The sequence below is a fragment of the Temnothorax nylanderi genome, unplaced genomic scaffold (genome assembly GCF_030848795.1).
Source record: "Temnothorax nylanderi isolate EJ_2023f unplaced genomic scaffold, tnyl_v1.0 TNYL_tig0023_pilon, whole genome shotgun sequence".
In the NCBI taxonomy this organism is placed as follows: domain Eukaryota; kingdom Metazoa; phylum Arthropoda; class Insecta; order Hymenoptera; family Formicidae; genus Temnothorax; species Temnothorax nylanderi.
This window is the reverse complement of record NW_027249085.1, coordinates 1,628,148-1,648,901: the sequence shown is the minus strand read 5'-3', so window position 1 is coordinate 1,648,901 and position 20,754 is coordinate 1,628,148. Positions and strand designations below refer to the sequence as shown.

Below are 20,754 nucleotides of genomic sequence, written 5' to 3'. Positions count from 1 at the left end.
TTGCGGGTTGTCCACCGGCCAGGTGAGAAAGTTGTTATTATTATTTGTACTCGCGCGTCTTTCGCCGCGATCCGCGATCCGCGATCCGCGACGCTGCTGTATACACGGCGTCGCGTCCGTACGTCCGTAGTCGCGTCTCCAGGCTCTCCAGTCTCCAGTCTCCAGCTCCAGTCTCCAGTTCGCTCTGCCGTCCGAGTCGTCCGAGGTCTCTTCTACCGCGACGGGCGACCGCGAGTCGCGAGTGACGAGTCTCGCGAGAGAAGAGTGGCGAGTGGCGCACGCGTGTGCCGTGCGGGCTGAGCCGCCGCGAGCCTCGAAGCTCGAAGCTCGAGCTCGAAGCAGCAGTCGCCGTATCTCCTTTCTTCCTCGCGCCTCGCGGCTGCTCGCGGCGTCGAATGAGAACGAGAGAGACCGTGACCGTGCGCGACCGACGATCGTTCGCAGTGCGGCGCGCGGTAGGGGGGTGGGCGCTTCCCCGTCCCGCGCGTGGGTGTGCGTGCCCCGACTGCCCCGACTGCCCCGAGTGATAGATACACAGTTCACAGTTGTCGGGTGACAGAAGACAGAAGCGCGGAGGGCGAGGATAACCTAAATAAGGAAGGTGCGCCCTATACCCGTTACCTCCTCGATCGGAAGTGCAAAGGTGCGAGAGAGAGGGAGAGGGAGAGGGAGAGGGAGAGAGTGTGTGAGATTGTGAAAACGTGACATTACGGCAAATGACAGCGAAGAGGTGAGGATCAATGTGCCGTGATGTCTGAGGAGGAGCTGCTGGTCACCCTGTGCCGCGGCGACTCCGGCTCCGGCGGCTCTTTCGGCTTCTCCTTGCTCGGCGCCTCGGCGTCGGAAGGCCTGCCGGCCGCCCACGTCATCTACGACATCGTCGAAAACTCACCGGCGGCCAGGAGCGGCAAGGTGAGTTACACTTTACACTAGTCCACTAGAGTTACAGGACGGCTCCGGCTGTAGAGTGTAGAACGGTGCTTGCCGTCGCGTTCGCGTCCGCGTCCGCGTCGTAAGGACGATTTTCGCCTACCTCTCCCATCGGAAATTGATCCTTACGGATAAACGATTCTCGCCCGATCGATTTTTGCGCGATGGTACGCGTTTTTTCCTCCCCCTCCCCCCCCCCTCCCCCCCAAATAAATGAAACAACGATTTTCATACGGTTGTCCTTACGCCCTTACGGCATAACTACGGCATGGGAAATTGATTCTTAAGAATATAAAACAGCGCGATGATTAACGATTTTTCCTACATCTGCATCATTGGAAATTAAACCTTGTAACCTTAGGATAAACAATTTAACAATATCACTTTTGTGTGCACCCAGTTTGAGAAATTGATACTCGCGAATCGATTGGTAACACGCGAGATGCTACAATTCTCGCAAGATTGATTTTCCCTGCTCTAGAGTGGGAAATTTATCTTTATAAATAAAGAAAATAATGGATTTATTCAATATAATATAAATGTAACAAAGGATTAACGATAAATAAGAGAAATATTAAGTTTTCACGCGCCTACGATGTATAGGTGAGATTATTCTTTATAAATAAACGCTACAATTGTTTTAAAGTCGATATTTACGTGCTGTTCATCGATAAGCATTGAAACGAGTGAATTGAAGTGCAAGAAATGAGAGCTTCTCATAAGGTATTTTACATACGAGCTCCACGATACTGACTCGAAGAGAAAAAAATTGCATTTTTCCACCACTGGCTGGAAATAGATGAAGACAATTTAAGCGTGTCCTTAGAATACGTAAAATATTGCAGCTTACAGCTGTTTTTTTTCCAACAACTTATGCTTTTGTAAAGAGGAAGAATGAAATTTAGCACTTGAAGAAGGCTCTTCTCAACGTTCTTTAAAAAGCACTCGATATACGTACATGAATGAGAATCGACAGTCCTAAGTACAACCTAAGCACCTAAGCACTTGCGATACTCCAAGTAAAAATAAGATATATTATTTCCAACGGAATCTAGGATTCTACAATCAATAATTAATTAGAATTAAAATATTGCTTATTATTTGTTTTCTCGTAAGCTGTCATCCTTAACGCGTTATAAATATAAATTTATAATGGCACAATAATAATACTCTTGTTAAGTTCAATTTTTATTATTTGTTACAATTATTATTTGAGTTTTACAATTGGAAATCTTAAATTATTTATTTAAGTTTAAAGTTCTCAAATTGGTAGCATTAAGTAGTGATTTTTTAAAATTAATTACAATTTTTGGTGAGAAAATAAAAACTTGAATGTTAAGTTTTAATAAAAAAATAGATTTGTTTATCTCTGCTCATGTATCAATATTGCTTATGTATAATCTATGATAAAGAAAAAACAAATAAATGAGAACGTAATCAAGATACTTTTGCTGTCATAAATAAATGATTTAAACAACATTTAGATATAATCAAGTAGAAAAGACTGGTTAATGTGGTTACGAAGTCGCGCAAGTCTTGGGCTAAATTTAGTTTTGACGCTGGAAACGAAGAAAAAAATGACGAATACAAGATATGTGATGTAAAAGCGAGAGTGCACCAGCTGCATTCTTTCTGCGTAGCGGCACAGTTTTGCGAATAATATTTAATAACTCAGAAGAGAAGTCAGAAATTTCACGAGCGAATTTTGTGGATATCAAATATCAAGTATATCAACTACGTAAAAAATATTGAGGTAATAATTGAGGCTAAGGGTAATGAATTGTTGAAATTGTCGATTAATAAATTTTTAAAATATAATTTAAACATTGACGATCTTAAAATTTGTTTGAGTTTATTTTAAACAATATTGCACCATGGGAGAGTAATTTTGGCCTGCTTTACGTTTTTCAATCAGCTGACTTCTTAATAAAGAGAGTTGCTTTTGACGATCATTAATCGCTCCGAGAAAGATGTTGAGCCTCTTGAGATCATTGGAAACTGCATCCGTGCGAATGCCGGGGTATGGGCAGCTGGTCCAAACTGGTCCGTCGTTCCAGAGCAGATCCAGCCCTCCGATTCTGGTCTCGTGTCCGCTGAAGCGACCCTCCAAACAAAATTATCGATTTATTTATGCGAAATGTCTTAAAAAATTTTAAACTTTTATTTAATATCCATTTTATAATATTTTGAAAATGTTTTAATCAAAAACATATAAAATATATTAAATATAAAAAATAATTACAAGTGTATATATATATCCAAATGTATAAAAAAATATAAATATATATAAATATTTTTATTATTAGCTATATACAGTATGCATAATAATATATGTATAAAGAATTTAAATTTGATTGTTGATACCTCAAAGTCGAGGACGTTGAGAACGTCGTCGACCAGATCGGATTTCAGACGTTGATCCTCGTTGTCGGTGCCCGTTAAAGCTGGGGATGCGTTAATTTCCAATAGCCAAGGTCGCAGATCATCGCTGAGCAATATATCGTAGCCATAGAGTTCGAAACAGTTGCGATCCTGCATCATGGCTGGTTGTACTGCCAGTAGGCTCCCCATTATTACACCTGTAATAAACATAGATATGATACATTCATATTACACAAACCAAGATAAATTGTATAAAGCGATTAAAGTATTCGTCAAATATTATTAACATATAACAGTTTGATAATTTTATGAATACCTGCAATGCGTTGCATCAAATTTTCAATCACTTCCCCCTCATAATAAGCTGTCAAATAATCTCTGAGCTTGTTCAATGCCCATTTGCAGTTCCATTCCCCGTTCTTGCCTTTCATCGAAGAGATACCCTCGGCATTCTGACTTGCTTTCAACTGTATTGCCGTATTCGTCAAGTGCACTCTGTTGTCGTCAATGTTTTCCAGATCGAACAATTGGCCACACAAACGGGCAAAACCTTCTCTGGCCAGCCACACTTTCAAAGGATGAAATGATGTCACCAATACATAAATCCGTAGATCGAATTTTCGCCCTGAAATCAAGGATTTAAATTTTATTGCAAAATAAATGAGATGATGTTGAAAGGATTCAAGATACCTACAATGGAATTAGTTCACAATTTTACTTTAATACCTAACATCAATTAGCAATAATTAACAAAATATAAAATTATATATAACGTATATGTATAGTATATATAAAGTATTAATAAAGTATATATATATATATAAAATATATATATATATAAAACAATTAAATATTCAGTTTTCAGTCATTACTTAAAATGAGGAATTAATAGTCATGAAATTTAATTATGTACACAAGCGCGCTCGCACACTTGAATTTCATGATTTTAATTTTTCAACTACATGTATAACTTTTATTATAATTTATATTATAATAAAATATGTTTTAATTTATGTTATTTATTGTAATAATATTAATTATATTATTGTATATATATTTAATATAAATAATATTAAATATACGATATCCAAAAATGTGAATACATTCGATCTGTTGAAATTACAATTATTAATTAATACATCTAAATTATTGATTGTATCGATACTGAAAATTAAAAGATCTGAATTTTAACCTGCGACGAGATAAGGATTATCTATGTATTTTTGAACGACATAAATCTCAGTTGGAATTCCCGATTGCTGCGACTTAGCCCCTCTGCTTTTCCATTCCGCAAGATCCTTCAGCTTCCTAAACAGAAAGATACCCTTGCCTCGCGATCTCGCTACTGGTTTGACGATCCACGTAGCTCCTTGTTGCCTACGATCATCATTTATTATTTCATTGATTTTAACTCCATAATTTTAACCCCACATAACTATATACTCGGATCGTATTTTTATCTCTAAAATTTCTTTCACATTTTTATTTGAATACGAAGAATACAAAATGTATTGTGTAAACCAGAATTCTTGCAGATTTTTTGGAATATACATAATAAATATAATAAAATTTGACATTACGAAAATATATTTAGTGTGTGTGTGTGCGTGTGCGTGCGTACAAATGTAAAAAATTTAAAAGTTTACCATGGAAATTGTGCAGATACATGAATTTTATAATATTTTGAATAAATATATTTAAGAACTACATGAAAAGTTTCTTTTTACATGAAATACATCTATATAATCTAAAAATCCTTAAAATATCAATATCGCGTATCGATATTTATTTCTTGCTCGTGATATTTTTCTCGATAAGAACTTCTGATCAAATATAATATTTCGATAACGATAAAATCGTAAGAGTTAGGTAGGATAGTGATAAACTTCATTTACAAAAAAGAATATAAGATTAAAATTAAAATTAATCCAATTAATAATATCTGTCTAATTAATAATAAATAAAAAGTAAATAATAAATACCAAATAATTTTACTTGTGATATTCCTCGACGAACATCCGGTAATCGCTAGGCAGCTCGAAGGTCACAGGCATGGCATCGCTGATGCGAGCCTCGGCTGTTTTTCCAGCCCTTATGAGAGCCTTTCTATAGCGTTTGAGATTGCGGTACAGGTAGTTCTTCCGCGTGAGCTCATAGTGGTTACGGAAATGCGGCACCCGCTGGTAAGGACGCAGCTTCTTCCGATCCCCGTCCAACGCCTGTCGCAGCACATCCCCTGTTTCGCACCACCACAGGTGCCAGCTAGTATCTTCGGGGTCGACTATCTCAAAGAAGAAAGACGCAACGTTCCAATTACCTTCACTAATCTGACACTCTCACCACTACAAATTTTAAACTTTGAAAGTAATAAAGATCGGAAGATGTTTATAATTCAGGATATACAGATGGTATTGTATGGTATTATACAGATATATCTCAAGCTTAAATATTGTATTCGCTTTTTATTTTTCATCACTTTGCTCGTGTGTAAATACGATTATCCATGGTTATATTTATAATTATCCAATATTTTTAACATCTATTTACAGTATCTTAGAGCTTCTAGCATTTAATTATGTCATATTCGAAATCTATTTGTAGTGGTGTGTAGGTGCTATATTACATCAATTAATGCTAATCTATAACTTTTTCTCTCTCCTCTTCCTTCATCTGTATGTGTATCATTAAATAAATGTCTTTCTTATTAAATGGTATTTTGTATATAGAGATTCCGTGTAATATCAAAAACTTGACAAAATTACCTGTGCCCAACCTCTTGCCAACATTACTTCAACTTGCGTAGAAGGAAAATCACAACGAAATTTGACAACTTTATCTTCAGAAATCTGCTTTTTTTTTAAGTCGCAGGGCTTTTTTCCCCCACTAGATAATTTGGTCGTTTCAGTCTCCGAAGGGGTAATCCGTGAATCCTCCGATATCTTTTGCATATTATTCGTGGTGTATCAAGATGATTGAACGACTATTCAGACACATATTGAAGATGATGCTCATTTATTATTATTAGTTTATACAGTGTGTTTTCAGAGATTTAACTCTTCTTTGATCTCCTTTGAGCTTCTTGTGATGAGTTTTTATTTTATATTAATATTGGGATTAATTTGGTTAAAAAAATATAATATTACATAAAATTTTGTAATATTAATTCAATTTTTTTAATTTTAATTAAATTTCCATCTGCAAGAGAATTTTTATTAATTAATATACATTTGGTATCTCGTGGTTTCTACCACCTCTTTCCCTAAAAAGAAGCTTAAAAAGATTTATGATGCGCTAACTGGCTTTATTTCACGGATGGATTTTGCACTTGAATAAACGTTTATATAAGCACACGTCTTGTTTAATTTTGTTATAAAGTTGCAACAAATTGTGTGTTCTGGTCTATATAATGGTCCAATACTCTAACAGAGGACGGATTAGAGGGCAGCGGGAAGAAAGTCAATGTCATCGCGGATCCGAAAATACAATTGGCCACTGGCCGAAAGCTTCACGTTCCGACACGCATTCGATCAGTCGCATTTTATCGGTTGCGAGTGGTCAGTGCTCTTTCAATGTGTGAATAAAGAATTCGGAATCGTATCCTAACGTGTGCATCGAATGCCCAAACTCGCATCCTGCCTGTCGTGCTGTTTGCGACCTTTTGACTTCTTTCTGAGTGGATGTTCTGAAAGGGATAGATATGATTACGTTGAGTACATGGCACTCTGTGAGGTAAATCTCGTAACTTTGTGTGAGAATTCATCTAAATAATTATGTAACATAAGAAAAGAGACACTTAAGTTAATAAAACAATTGACGACGTGTTTGGAAAAGATTGTGATTTGTGCTGTTGTCACTAATTGTTATCTCATTTATTATTATCACGTATTTTTTTAGTTAAAAAATTGATGTTATATATTAACATATATCATCAATTTATCTCTGAAGATTAAACGTCACCTTTAAATTAAATATTATAAAAACTTCTATATTATTGAAAATTAATCATTATATTTAATTCCATAAAAATTGCATTTCTGTTCTATAACACAGAATAGTCAATAGAATATCTTTGTTTATAAAGATTGAACAAATGTCATACTGTTTACTGGTAAAGCAACTGGTGCAGATAAACTAGTATCCTTTCATTGAACTTTTCTTGCCTCCAATGTAATTTCATAACAGGACTTGCTTTCAGGCTTTCACGCAACGGCGATCGTATGCGTTTTCAATCGGTTGTGCGTCAAAATATATCGATATGCATAGATTAATATTTATATCATTATTTAAAAATATGTTATTATCATATCAAAGGTGTCATCATTCTTTAATTATTATAACGAACTCGATATGTAACAAAGATATATACATATGTGCTGAAATACGAATATACTGTTTATATAATGTATATTTTTTATAGAGATGATTTCTGCTTGATTTTTTCAGGTCGAAGCTGGTGATGTTATACTCAGGGTGAACGAAGTTGATGTCAATCGATTCAGTACGAAAGAAGGTAAAAATATTATATTTACTAAATCTACTTCTTGATCTTTAATACACGATGATTCTTCAAATTTGAATTCAATTATTATTATTGTTTTATCATCACTCTCTCGCAATTGCGAGTTTAAATATAAAATACAATAATAATATAAAAAGTATCTGATGTATGTTTGTATATACTAAGAATTATTAAAATCTATTACATTTTTTAACGAATTATATTATCCTCTTTATATATTAATTAAAATATAAATGATAAAAAACAAAATAATTGCGATTTTTTCACGCTTTTGAGAGTCGATTTTCTTTTTATATTTATATTTTGTCATTTATTATATAAATTAAACGTCACTTAAGGCAATATGATTCAACATGTAACCCAACATAATTCAATAATGTAATTCTGATGGATTTTTAATTAGAATTTTGATTCCATTAATTGGACATGACCATCGAAATAGAACTTGATAATACTTCAGAGAACAGAATCTGTAAGATAATTTGTTAAAAATATGTAATTAATTAAATTAATTATATTGTAACAATAATTTAAAAATTATATAAAATTTTATTGAATTATGTACATGATACATATAAATTCCATGATACATAAATTCCAAATTATCTTTATTATATTAATTTTAAGTTAGATGAATTTCCTTGTACTCCATAGAAAATAATACAACATTTTAGAATCATACATTATTATTTATTTATTTATTTATATTGGAGAGATAAAAAGTATACATATGTAACAAAATAATGTAATATATATAAAGACGAAAGAGAAAAAAAGGAATTGTGTGGAAAGGAAGGAGAGAAACGAGTGGAAAAGAGGAAGGAATGAAGAAAATATAAATTCTGATTTTAAAATTAATTATTTTAAAAGTTAATTTGTTTTATTATTGATTTGTTTTAGTATTGAAATGTCTACGACTGTCTTCAGATCCCGTTACTCTGAAGCTGCGAAGGGGTAAGTGAGATCTCTTAATAATGCATGACCAATAATTTACAAAAGCTTACATATTAATCTTCTATATAAAATTTATGATTTTGTATACATATATCATTCAAACGTCGTTTATACTATAAATGCAAATTGATTATGTATTCACGAGGCTGCTGAACTCTTACGATCGTAAGCTATCTAATGATAGATCATTGTCTACACACGTTCTTGAACCTCAAACTGTAGTAATAATAGAATTAACGCTGTAATAACCATCGCGGGTAACGCGATAAACAGAAAAAGTTACGCACCTACTCCACGGAAAGGGATGGCCGATGACCAAGGACGCGTGATTATCCGCACGAGCGGCTTTCAAACGATGCACGAGAACGACAAACGATTTTCTGTCAGACGATTACATTGATCTTTCAAGGGACGCTTTTATGTTTTTTGTTTGCCATTTTTATTGTTTATTATTATTTTTTATTATCTTTATTAGTTTCAATTAACGAATTTATTAAACTCTGCTAATTTTAATCTTTTGCCTGATAATAATAATAACAAACAATTTGATGTCAGACAATTTCAATGATCCCTTATGCTTCGCTTAAAAGAACATTTCCTCCATTTTTTCACAACTTCCATAATTTTCGTAGAACGTTTTCATTAATATCTTTATTATCAATCAATTTGTAACTACTTACTGGTAATAATGGCAATTCATTTTTTTATGATGATTATAATTTTAATTATATAGTAAATCATGAAGATTACCAATTCTCTAGCGTTGAGATAAATTCTCAATTTTTTTAACAAAAATGTCAAGGAATACTTAAAGTTTTTAAGTTATGTGCAATTAAAAAAAAACCTGTTTTTCTAATTAAACAAGATGATAAAATTATATTGAATAGCTTTAAATTAGTATTCTTCAATTAATTTCAAATAGATTCTAATAGAATTTTGTTTCAATTACAAACACATATTGGAAATAATTGGAAAATTTCATCAAAATTTTTGCTGAAGATAATTTTACGCTAAAAACACCAAATTTATTTTTACCGAACATGACTTGATAAAAAATATATTTAGCGCAATATTTTAGGTGTAATGACAATAAAATAACGTAATATAGAACGTAATAAAGATTTAGATGTTAAAAAGAAAAAAATTACGCAGATCCTGCGGTGAAGGCTCATGTTCGTCGCCTTCTTTCCCCCGGACAACCTACGAAGGATGAAGGTACAGAATCTTCAAAAGATGTCTTGGCGAACAATCCCAAGAACATCGTCGCTTCCAGCAATGTAGAGAAGAAGGAACTGAAGAAGATGCCAGTCACACCAGAAATGTCCATAGACTCGCCAATGCTGACACCGACGCCTGCAGCGACAACGAGGAGCAACGGCTCGTGCAGTGATGCCTCTCTTTCATCGGAATTAGAGGCACTCTTGCCACCTGTGGACCATTTTAAGGAAGAAGAACGGACCCAATGGGAGCCTCTGTCCGCCGACAAATTCTCACGACAGAAAAATACACCTCGGTATGAATTGCAATAAAATCGCAGTTTTAATCATCTGTTATCGCATTTATTCGAACATAGTCACTCTTATTTCGATTTCAATCATGTCAAAATGATTGTGCGCACAATTACATTTTTATTACACGCTTGACTAAATGACAAAGTATTGGGGAAACAGTGCAACAGAAATATAGAAAAAAAGATATAGAATTTCGACAATATGGTAAAGCGACTTGGCTTAATTTTTCTTTTCTTTTTAAATTACAACTAATATTATCTTTTTTTCTCTTCCCTTTTCTTTTTCGACTTCTTTACTCATCTGTGAATCCATGATAAATCATCTGTGATGTCAAAGAATGTTCTTATTAATATTTCGCATTAGTAATGAAGCTTATTATTTGTTAGGTTTGAAGCGTACATGATGACCGGTGACCTGATGCTAAATCTCTCCCGCACACAACAGAGCAGTAATCTGCTGCCTAAGCAGCATCAACAGCGAAAGGTGGACTCCCTTAGGTACAATCCCAATCATCAGCACACCACTACCACCATCACCACCACTAGTGCCCACCACAACCACAATCATCATCATCATCATCACCATCATCATAACTCGGTACCCAGCAGTCCCAATGAGACCCAGCTGGCACACCAGCACCATCATCATCGAGGAAGCGTCTATAAAACTTCCAGCTCGGCCAGTACATCACCCGTAGGCGCTGCTAGACGCGACGGAGTGCAAAGCACTTCGGGGGCCTTGGTCCAAGTCGATCCGGGCAAGAATACTCCTTCAAGTTTCGGTTTCGTGCGTACTTCGCGATCGGAAGACCATTTGCAGTTCCAGAAAGATCCCTCGATGAGCGCTGTGGATATCGACATCGATGACGATGTTACTTCAAGCCTGAACACGCTGCTAGATCCACGGCCAGAAGGCCTAATGCCAAACGAGCGAATCGTCTGGACTTACAACGCGCCTGTTAGCTCACCAGCTGTTTCCTGCTGCCAAAACGGCGGTTCCTCATCTTCGTCTTCGTCCTCATCATCCTCTTCGACGAGCCCACAGCGTTCTCTGTCCCCTGCTTCCCCTACCTCCGTCTCGTCCTCTGTTATGTCCTCCAACTCTGGTTCCCGTAGGTTCCCTCCGGCCCAAACTGTTCCCGGGGTTTCCAGCACCCCGGGAGGTCATCTCCCCGCTAACGGCGATTTCAGCCAGTCGGAGGCCATCAGCAACATGTCCAGTCCCGACTACAACGATGAAGAAACAATGGACATTCTCAGCGCGAGGGATATTATGATGGTCAGCGATCCCAGCGACAGCGATTCCACCATTCTGGCGAGTGAACCACCTCAGAGAAGACTGAAGGCTAATCCTCAGGATGCTGGAGAACATAGAATAGTGATTCAGGTGAAAGGACCAGACAAGGAGATTCCAAGAAACACGAGTCCCAGGCAGGCGAGGAGAAGAGGAAATCCCATTGGGGAACTAGGGCAGCCTGTTGCATCCCAAAATTTGCAGCGAAATCAACCTGGAATTCCAGGGGTTCCTGGAGTCATCACAGGATCTGTGACACCCGAATGTGTAGGTTATCAGGTAATATTATGAAATTTCATCAAATTTTATTTAGAATAAATTAAATTAAATTATTATTATTTTACTGGTGCTATTAGAACAATGCAAATTTTGTGACAAGATGCAGTAATAATGTAAACAAAATTCTATAATATTATTTGTTAAAAGACAAGACACATATACACTTCTAACTCTAACACACATATTTACTTTTAACTGTAAAAGAATTGATTTTTCTATGTTTATTAAGCATTTTTAATTCAGCTAAAATATTATTTATCCTATAAATCTTGAACATTATTTTCATAACGCACATGCATGCACACGTGCGCGCGCGCGCGTGCACGCACACACACACACACACACACACACATTAAATTTTATTTGCACAAAAAATCTTTTAAATTTGTTCATTTTGGACATTTTCACTAAATTTCTTAATAATCAAAAGATTAATTTTTACTGATAATAATTTTAAAAATAAAATAAGTTTTGCTGATTTCTAATTTATTACTGTTGTGCAGTAATTATATATTATTATTTATTTGCTCATTATCGAATTTAGGAATTGAAAGAGAGCGAAGACGAGAGGGAGGCTTTACTTGTTGGAATATGCGACGAACAGAAGGGACATGGAAGTGGCGCGTCGCCGCCGCAATCAGCGGATGAAGAGAGCGATATCGAAAGTTTGCACAGTTTCCACTACAGTCCGAAAGCGGTAGATTTGCCCTCCGCGATCCGATTGGCCAAACGTCTCTATTCCTTAGATGGCTTTAAAAAGTCTGATGTCTCTAGACATCTAAGCAAAAAGTAAGCTTTTTCTGTTTTCCTGATTGGATCCTTTAAGACTTTAGAATTTCCGATTTTTCTCTCGAAATAATTCAAACAAAAATTCGATTTTTTGTATAATTGAGTTATTCAAAAATGTTTAAAAGAATCCATCATTAAGGACGTTCTCCGGTCCTTATACTAGAGAAAATCGATTTTCTTTACATTTTCTTGAAACTGTGAATATACGTTAATTTAGGTGTGCTTTATGCGTGGTATAAATTTTAGTACCTCTTCCGGTATAAAAAATAAAGATACTGAGCCTCAAAGTTTCAACTTTTACTAATGAAAAGGTTTTCCAGGCCAAACGGTAAGAGATACGAGGTTGGTCAAAAGGACCAAAGTTGCTCCTCTCGTCGAGTTCTATAAGGAAAAAATGCCAAAATTAAAAAAAATTGAATTAAAAAATTTTTTTGGTAAAAATTGAAACTTTGAGGCTCAGTATCTTGATTTTTTATACCGGAAGAGGTACTGAAATTTATACCACGCATAAAGCACACCTAAATTAACGTATATTCACAGTTTCAAGAAAATCTAAAGAAAATCGATTTTCTCTAGTATAAGGACCGGAGAACGTCCTTAATTGTACATAAAATGTGACAAATTTCAAAAATATCGGTATTATGAATATGTCATGTGTTTTGTGTTTGTAGCAACGATTTTAGCAAAGCTGTGGCGGAGGAGTACCTGCGCTACTTTAACTTTGAACGAGACACACTGGACATGGCTCTCAGAAAATTTCTCGCTCAATTTTGTTTGACAGGAGAGACTCAAGAAAGAGAGAGAGTCTTAGTACACTTTTCCAAAAGATATTTGGACTGCAATCCCGGTAGTTTTAATTCCCAAGGTGAGTGCGTTTTAGAATATATATTATTAGCTGCGTATTTCGTAAATTAGAATATTATTGAGTAATATTTATCTAAGATTATTAATATGTTCTTTTTTCTCCCGCATGTACATAGGTTAAACTTATTAAATAATATTTATTTAGATGCAGTTCACACATTGACTTGCGCGATAATGCTGCTTAATACAGACTTGCACGGTCAAAATATTGGCAGGAAAATGTCGTGCTCAGAATTCATTGAGAATTTGTCGGAGCTCAACGATGGCGATAACTTTCCACGCGAAGTGCTCAAGCAGCTTTACAATGCCATCAAGTCCTTTCCTCTCGAGTGGGCTCTGTAAGTGACGTTATAAATTTATCTTCTTTAGAATAGTAATTAATTAAATTCTTTGTGATTAGTATTAATAGTTTCTTTTAAAATAAAAGTTGGAATATATTGATTTCTTTCAGAAAGTGTATAATAACTAAACTCTTTGGTTCAAATATTTTTCGAATAAATTCAGCTCTACGTTCTCCATTGTTTTAGGGACGAAGAAGGGGATGAAGCGACGAACCAAGCAATTCAGCAAGGCGATGGTACGGCGGCAATCGCCGGGACTGGAAATCCATTTCTCGATGTGCCAAATATCACGGGCGCTACGGAGTTCAAAAAGGGCTATGTTATGCGTAAATGCTGTTATGACTCCAATGGCAAAAAAAGTATGAAATTCTTATGTTAGCTCTTACAACAAAATATATTAACTACAGCATTTATCTTATGTTATATAATCTTGTATATTATGTCTTTCCCATATATCTCTTATAATATTTTTCGTATAAAATGTTACATAGCTCCATTTGGCAAACGTGGATGGAAGATGTATTATTGTACATTGCGTGAGCTCGTGCTATACTTGCACAAGGATGAGCACGGCTTCCGTAACGACAGTTTACACAATGCTATACGTATTCATCATGCATTAGCTACTAAAGCGACCGATTATACAAAGAAACAGCATGTTTTTCGGTTGCAAACTGCCGACCAGGCTGAGTATCTCTTTCAGACCAGGTTGGTACTTCGTATGTCAAGTTCAGAAAATTTCTTTTTAATATTAAAATAAAATAATATATAAAATATTCATAATAAAGATTTTAATTGAATTTTAACTTAAATTGAATTTTAAATTGATTGAATTATGTCTTTAACCGTCAAATTATAATTTATGATTATTAAAATTTTAATTCTAACTGTTATGATTATATGGTTTAATTTTAATTTCATTTTAACTTTTAATTTGAATTGAGTTTAGGAAATAATGACGTAATGTACTGATATTTCTGCAGTGATTCGAAGGAGCTGCAATCATGGATTGATACCATCAATTTCGTATGCGCCAGCTTTTCATGTCAGCCTCTCGCAGGTGCTGTTGGGTCTCAGCGTAAATTTCAGCGTCCATTGCTGCCATGTAGCCATACCAAATTAAATTCTGTGAGTATCCCATAGATATCTCTTTTTTTTTTAGCTTTAAATTTTTCTTAACTATTGCCTGGATAAAGGAGCGGTGATATTTATGACGCCAGCCTGTACATGTATCAGATTTTTAAATCTCGCTAATTAATGAACTTATGAACGATACATTAATTTTAAATCGAGTATCGGAATTCTTCAGAAGAGTCGTATTATAGTAAAGATTGTTATAACAAAAAATTAATAATTTAATTTAAAAAATGAAAATAACCTTGAAAAAATCTAATTAAATATTACTTTTCTGTCATTTTATCGGCCCCTTGAAATTGAACTTTGAAAATCTATGAAATTTATTTTTCGAAAACATTATTTAAGATAACATTTCAAGTGATCATGATGTAAGGGTTTATATTGTTTAATAAATATTTGCGGCATCTAGGAAATTGAAGTTAAACTGAGATATCTTGAGATGTTAGAATTATAAAAATACCTCGAATTAAATTAATTTTCTCATTTGTTTAGTTAAAGGAAGTGAAGAGGATTAAATTAATTTGTTAATAGAGAGAACAGTTGCGGGACCATGAAGATAGGGTCAACAGGCTAGAAACAGAACTGGAAGAACACAGACGGCATCCTCCGGAAAGAGGTGCCAAGGCTCTCACTGTACAAAATTATAAGGAAAAAGATGCATATTTGCATCACGAGGTAACTTTTAAGCAATTGAAACATATCGTAATATAATAATTTCTTGACAATTTTGAATAGTTATCTGAAAAATATCTTTAACAAGAAACCTTTAAAAAAGAATTTTAAAAGTCTTTAAAAAAGTCTCTTTATTAATTGAAAGAATCAAACTTTTCCTATTTTATCCCAAAACTTTCACATTTTGTATAGATGTAAACTCAGAAATCTAGACATAAAAACATTTCCTATTAACACAAAATTACGATTAAAAAGATTTCAATCTTATAAAAAATTTATATTTTTATTATCTTTTATTCTAATCATAATTTTATTTTTTTTTAACTTCTTTCTTCCTCTTCCTATGCGTGCGCGTGCGCACATATATATTTTTTAATAGCCATTATCAAAAGATAGTTATAAAATATAACATTTTGTTTGAAAAAACAAATGTGTCCTTTACCTCTCCGAAGTGATTCTACTTATAGAAAAATTGTCATCTTTATATGATGGTTTCCTCTTTACCCATGCAACCTTTTACCAATTTTTCTCTAATTCCTATAACTTTGAAGATATTAAAATGCTTGTTCTTATTGGTTTCTATCTTGTTCTATTGGTTTGTCTAAAAATAATATTAAGCCTGTGGTAATTAAAAATTCAAGTATTTAGAGAATTCAATTCAATTATTTAATAATTTATTCAGTGCCTTTTCTACTCGAAATTATCATTGAAAAGCTTAATGTTTGATTTTTTTTTAAATAAAGAAAGGATATATATTTCCTTTTTTATTTCCTTTTTCTATTTTCCTTTTCTATTCCATTTAAAATTATCCTCTCACTTCATAATACTCTACAGAGCAACCCTCGTTCCAGCTGAAGCGGTATAAGACATATGCCTATCTTCTTCGTTCCCGGCTGGCGTTCAGTGAGATGGAATCGTCGTTAGTTGAAAGCAGTATTGGCGAGGTAGACGAGGGCACGCCACTTGGACCTACTGGAGTTGTAGGAAACGCAGAAGGGGCTCTAGTACCACCGCCGGTCCCCGAACGACCAGCCGCAACTAATAGGTACAGTTACCGGACCGCCATTTACAGCGGCGGTGGCCGCAATCTGCTGAACGGTGGCAATCAGGACTATAATGCCGCCGGTGGTGATGTTGGTTGACGCAATGCTTATGGCCTATGTGGGCTAGTCTGACCCCGGTGCTGGTGTTGGTGCTGGTGACGTTGATGTTTGACGATAGACACGAGTGACGCAAACTAACGATATATCCGGCAGCGCATCACACACTCCAATGATGTTATTAAGTGTTATAACGTACAATCGAGAGCAAAAGTACTGTCCTATTCAGTGTCGTGAGGTTGAACTGCAGCTGTATCGAATTTCTTCCCTTTCCTGAGCCGACCGATTGGTTGGAGAAGAAGACACAGTGAAATTTTGAAAGGAAGAAGTTTTATGCAAATGCAGTTTTATTCGCTATATCTGAACCAGACAATATTTTACTGTTGATTGTACACTCCATTCAGTGGCGCAACTATTCGATCAGATTATAGTTATGTCGAAAATAATACAACCAAAGAGAAAATGATTTTTTATGTAAGAGTATGTCAAAAATATAAAAGTTTTGTCTTTAAAAAATTTTTTCTAATTATTTTAATAGTAGTAACGCCACTGATACTTTTGTCGTGTCTTCTAATTGCGGTAGCTATTTTAGCTCTTATTGGATCTATTTATTTTATCCCTTCAAACCTGACTTCTTATCTGTTTAATTTTACATAAAAATATACTTTATGTAAAATTGGATAAATATAAATAAAATTTACTAGGCAGCATATTTACGATAAAATATCGAAGAAACAATATAGATATATTGTACATTGAGAGAGAGATGACATGCCTAAAAATACTGTGTATAGCTAGAATTCAATTTAAATAATTTCCGTTTAAAAAAGTATTCGATATAACATCATATATGTTGATACAATATAAAAAATTTAAGTCAAAATTTTTTATTTTCCAAAAGTCTTTAGTCAGAATCATTAATTTATTATTTAAGTTAACAGTTTAACATTTGAATATCAAGTATCAAATTGGGAGATTTATAAAAGAATGGTTTAAAAAAAAAATTTTTTTTGCAATAAAATTTTAATTTTAAAAGTTATAGATTTAGATGTAAATGTTAATAATTTTGAATCTTTTAAAATTTTTTCTCTTTTATTTCCTTTGTTCATTTTCTTTCTTCTATTTCTTCTTTTTAATTTCTTCTTTAAAGTGAATGTCATTTTGATCTTCTATGAATTCTATTTTATTATTGAAGACAGCGTACAAAAGAATACTTATGGAGATAACATTATGCTGTTACACCATATTGTTAGTTTGCGTACAAATATTAAATATGCAAATTAAAAAATATATAAAAGTTGAGAGGCTGTTAAGACTGGGTAGAAGAAAATTTTCACGTTTCGATTTGCTGTTATAGAATGTTGAAGAAAATATGTCAATCATCATTTATGACGCAAAGAAAAATATTTACAAATTTGTTATTTTGTTAATGTGGTTTGACATAAATATTAAATTGATATATTTTTTATTTATATAACTTTGTACTCGGGCAATTTTTTGTGCTTTTTGTATTATATGCAATAATATATTTGTTGCTTTTGATAATATCTTGTTAAGTTTTTTTACATGCAACATAAACAAATTTTTTTCTTTTTTCTTTCAAATATTAATTAAGAATTTATATATATTATATTAAAGATAGATGTAAAATTAAGCATGCCATATTTTTTATTTAAACTAAATAAATTATATTATGTGTAAATATATTTTTTATTGATATTAATTATATGAAATGTATATTTTATATTTAAAGATAACTAAAATTCTCTTTCCTACCTTTCTCCTATCCATCCTTTTCTCTTCTCTATTTCTTCTTCCTCTTTTTCTTGTTCTCTCTTTCTTTCTATCTTTCTTCTCTTTTCTCTAATCTTTATGTAATATTAAAATTGTTATATGTTTAGTCTTAATTAACTAAATGTTTGTTTAACATTATATATATAACAAATTTTCTTATATTTAGATATATTAAAAATGTAATATTAAATTTGATTTAAATAGAATTAAATTTTTTTCTTCCTGTTTTTTTATATAACATGTAATAATATTACTTTGAATGATTAAATTATACAACAATTTGTGTTGCGTTATTCTATTTTAAATATTTGCAATAAATATTTATTTTGGCAATAAAGTTCAATTTTAATTAAATAGAAGTTGGATATAAATACAATATTAATATGTCAAAATTAGACAATTATAATAAAGATGTTTCTATCATAATGATTTTAAATTACTAATGAACGAGAAGTTAACGATTGAGAAAATAGATAAAAGTATATATAATGAAATTATAGTGATTTTTTAATTTCTATATAAATTATATAGTGATTTATATATAATATATAATATACATACGCATACATATGTATATATATATATACACACATATATATATATGTATATATATTTTTATGTATATGTATATTTATGGATGGAAAAAATATGAATATAATAAAAATTACTATACAAATAAATTATTGTTTAAGAAAAATAAACCTACGAATGTTCTAGCCGATATATGATATATCGTATACGTAAAAACTCGATGCTCTGTACACACTTTACTTATAAAATTAAGTGAAAATTAAAAGAGGACAAATTATCTTATTCAGTTTTATTTTTTAATATCATTTTTATTTTTATTTTTTTATTAAAACTTGTTGAAATTTTCCTAAGTTCTCTAATTAAATCTTTGTGAGATAATTCTTTACATTTAATTTTTCTCTTTTGTTTTCTTTTTCTACTTTCTTTTTTCTTTTTTTGATTTATTAATTTACAAGAGTTTTCTTTTTATCTGTCTCTCGTTTTTTTATTTCTAAGTTCTTTTAGGGAAAATTGTCATTTTATAGTTTATAGTGAACTCCTTGTACATAAATCTGTAATATATGTGGATATATACATCATAACAAACACTTATAAACTACGTAATATAATAATAAAGATCAACGATCTTCAAGTCTTTCGCATTTCTATGAAAAGACCCGATTATTTTCTTTAGAACACGAAATAATCCTTTTTATTTAAACAATTATAAATTAAAATATGATAATTATGATTATATAATAATTGTTTACATATATATAAATATTTTTATATATTATATATAATATATAAAAATAATTATTTGTGTATATATTAGCTTTTGCATGCCTTGGTCTTAGCAATATTATTAATTGTATAAGATTATATCAAAGCTTTATTATTAGACTGGTTGTACGTATTTTATCATTTTATTTATTTGTTGCTTTTATATTCTGCTATATTGTATGGTTTTTTAAATCAATTTTAAAGCATGGTTGCATGCATGCACGTACATATACAAACATACACAGTATTCATAATTACAAGTACTCATAATTAATTATGATAAATCACTTTTTATGTATATATGAAATATTTATATTTTTATGTATATATAAATACATTTTTTATGTATATATGAAATTATAAAGTCTAAAATGTAATAATAAAATTAATACGTAAGTAGAATAGAAGTAGTTATGCGTTATTAATAATTTAACAACAATTTTAACATTTTTAATTGACAAAACTATTTGCCGAAATTGAAATTAATTTTTTAAAATTAATCCGCAATTTCGGTCAAATTTCCGTAAAAATTCGACAATTTTTTTGTTTATAATAAATTCATATTCATTTGTTGCATGCAACAGAGTTGACCTGGCAGCAACGTAAACAGGATCCAGCAAGATTGTTACATCCAGCTTTCAGGATGTTACTCAGGACATCTTTCTTTTCGCGCAAATATGAAATAAAGTTTGCTGTTAAATCGAATATTAAAATCATTGAAAAATTATAATATTTAAGGAACAATGAAGATTGTGTTGGCTGTGTCAATCAAATTTATTAGTTTATTAGTTAATAACAAATATAATTTATAAGTTATATGAGATAATTATTGCCTATTCCTATAGCTCTCATAATAATATGTTATAAATAATACAAGATTGCAGGATTTTAAGATT

At 32.6% G+C, this 20,754-nt stretch overlaps 3 protein-coding genes and 1 long non-coding RNA gene across 7 annotated transcripts; 1 reads left to right on the top strand and 3 right to left on the bottom strand.

Moving 5' to 3' along the window:
• Positions 1-7: 7 nt before the first annotated feature.
• Positions 8-20,674, top strand: Efa6 (Exchange factor for Arf 6). 4 transcript variants are annotated; one of them, XM_071700838.1, is made up of 14 exons: positions 8-912; positions 7,756-7,822; positions 8,732-8,785; positions 9,938-10,298; positions 10,683-11,868; positions 12,413-12,657; positions 13,329-13,522; positions 13,667-13,859; positions 14,049-14,221; positions 14,354-14,570; positions 14,846-14,990; positions 15,531-15,674; positions 16,523-16,716; positions 20,443-20,674. In XM_071700838.1, exons 1-14 carry the CDS (start codon positions 751-753, stop codon positions 20,462-20,464), a joined length of 3,357 nt encoding a protein of 1,118 aa, XP_071556939.1. In that variant the 5' UTR covers positions 8-750; the 3' UTR covers positions 20,465-20,674. The 4 variants fall into 4 exon arrangements, with proteins under 4 accessions (XP_071556939.1, XP_071556937.1, XP_071556940.1 ...); XM_071700836.1 differs by having other exon boundaries at positions 16,523-20,674; XM_071700839.1 differs by lacking the exon at positions 20,443-20,674 and having other exon boundaries at positions 16,506-16,665.
• LOC139769606 (probable tubulin polyglutamylase TTLL9) lies at positions 2,762-3,522 on the bottom strand. The gene is made up of 2 exons (XM_071700849.1): positions 3,295-3,522; positions 2,762-3,034 (listed from the first exon to the last, which is right to left on the bottom strand). Exons 1-2 carry the CDS (start codon positions 3,520-3,522, stop codon positions 2,783-2,785), a joined length of 480 nt encoding a protein of 159 aa, XP_071556950.1. The 3' UTR covers positions 2,762-2,782.
• On the bottom strand, positions 4,172-5,517 carry LOC139769609 (probable tubulin polyglutamylase TTLL9). The gene is made up of 2 exons (XM_071700853.1): positions 5,308-5,517; positions 4,172-4,689 (listed from the first exon to the last, which is right to left on the bottom strand). Exons 1-2 carry the CDS (start codon positions 5,364-5,366, stop codon positions 4,500-4,502), a joined length of 249 nt encoding a protein of 82 aa, XP_071556954.1. The 5' UTR covers positions 5,367-5,517; the 3' UTR covers positions 4,172-4,499.
• On the bottom strand, positions 15,786-16,629 carry LOC139769612 (uncharacterized). The gene is made up of 2 exons (XR_011717607.1): positions 16,489-16,629; positions 15,786-16,272 (listed from the first exon to the last, which is right to left on the bottom strand). It is a non-coding gene; the product is annotated as an uncharacterized lncRNA (long non-coding RNA).
• Positions 20,675-20,754: the final 80 nt, after the last annotated feature.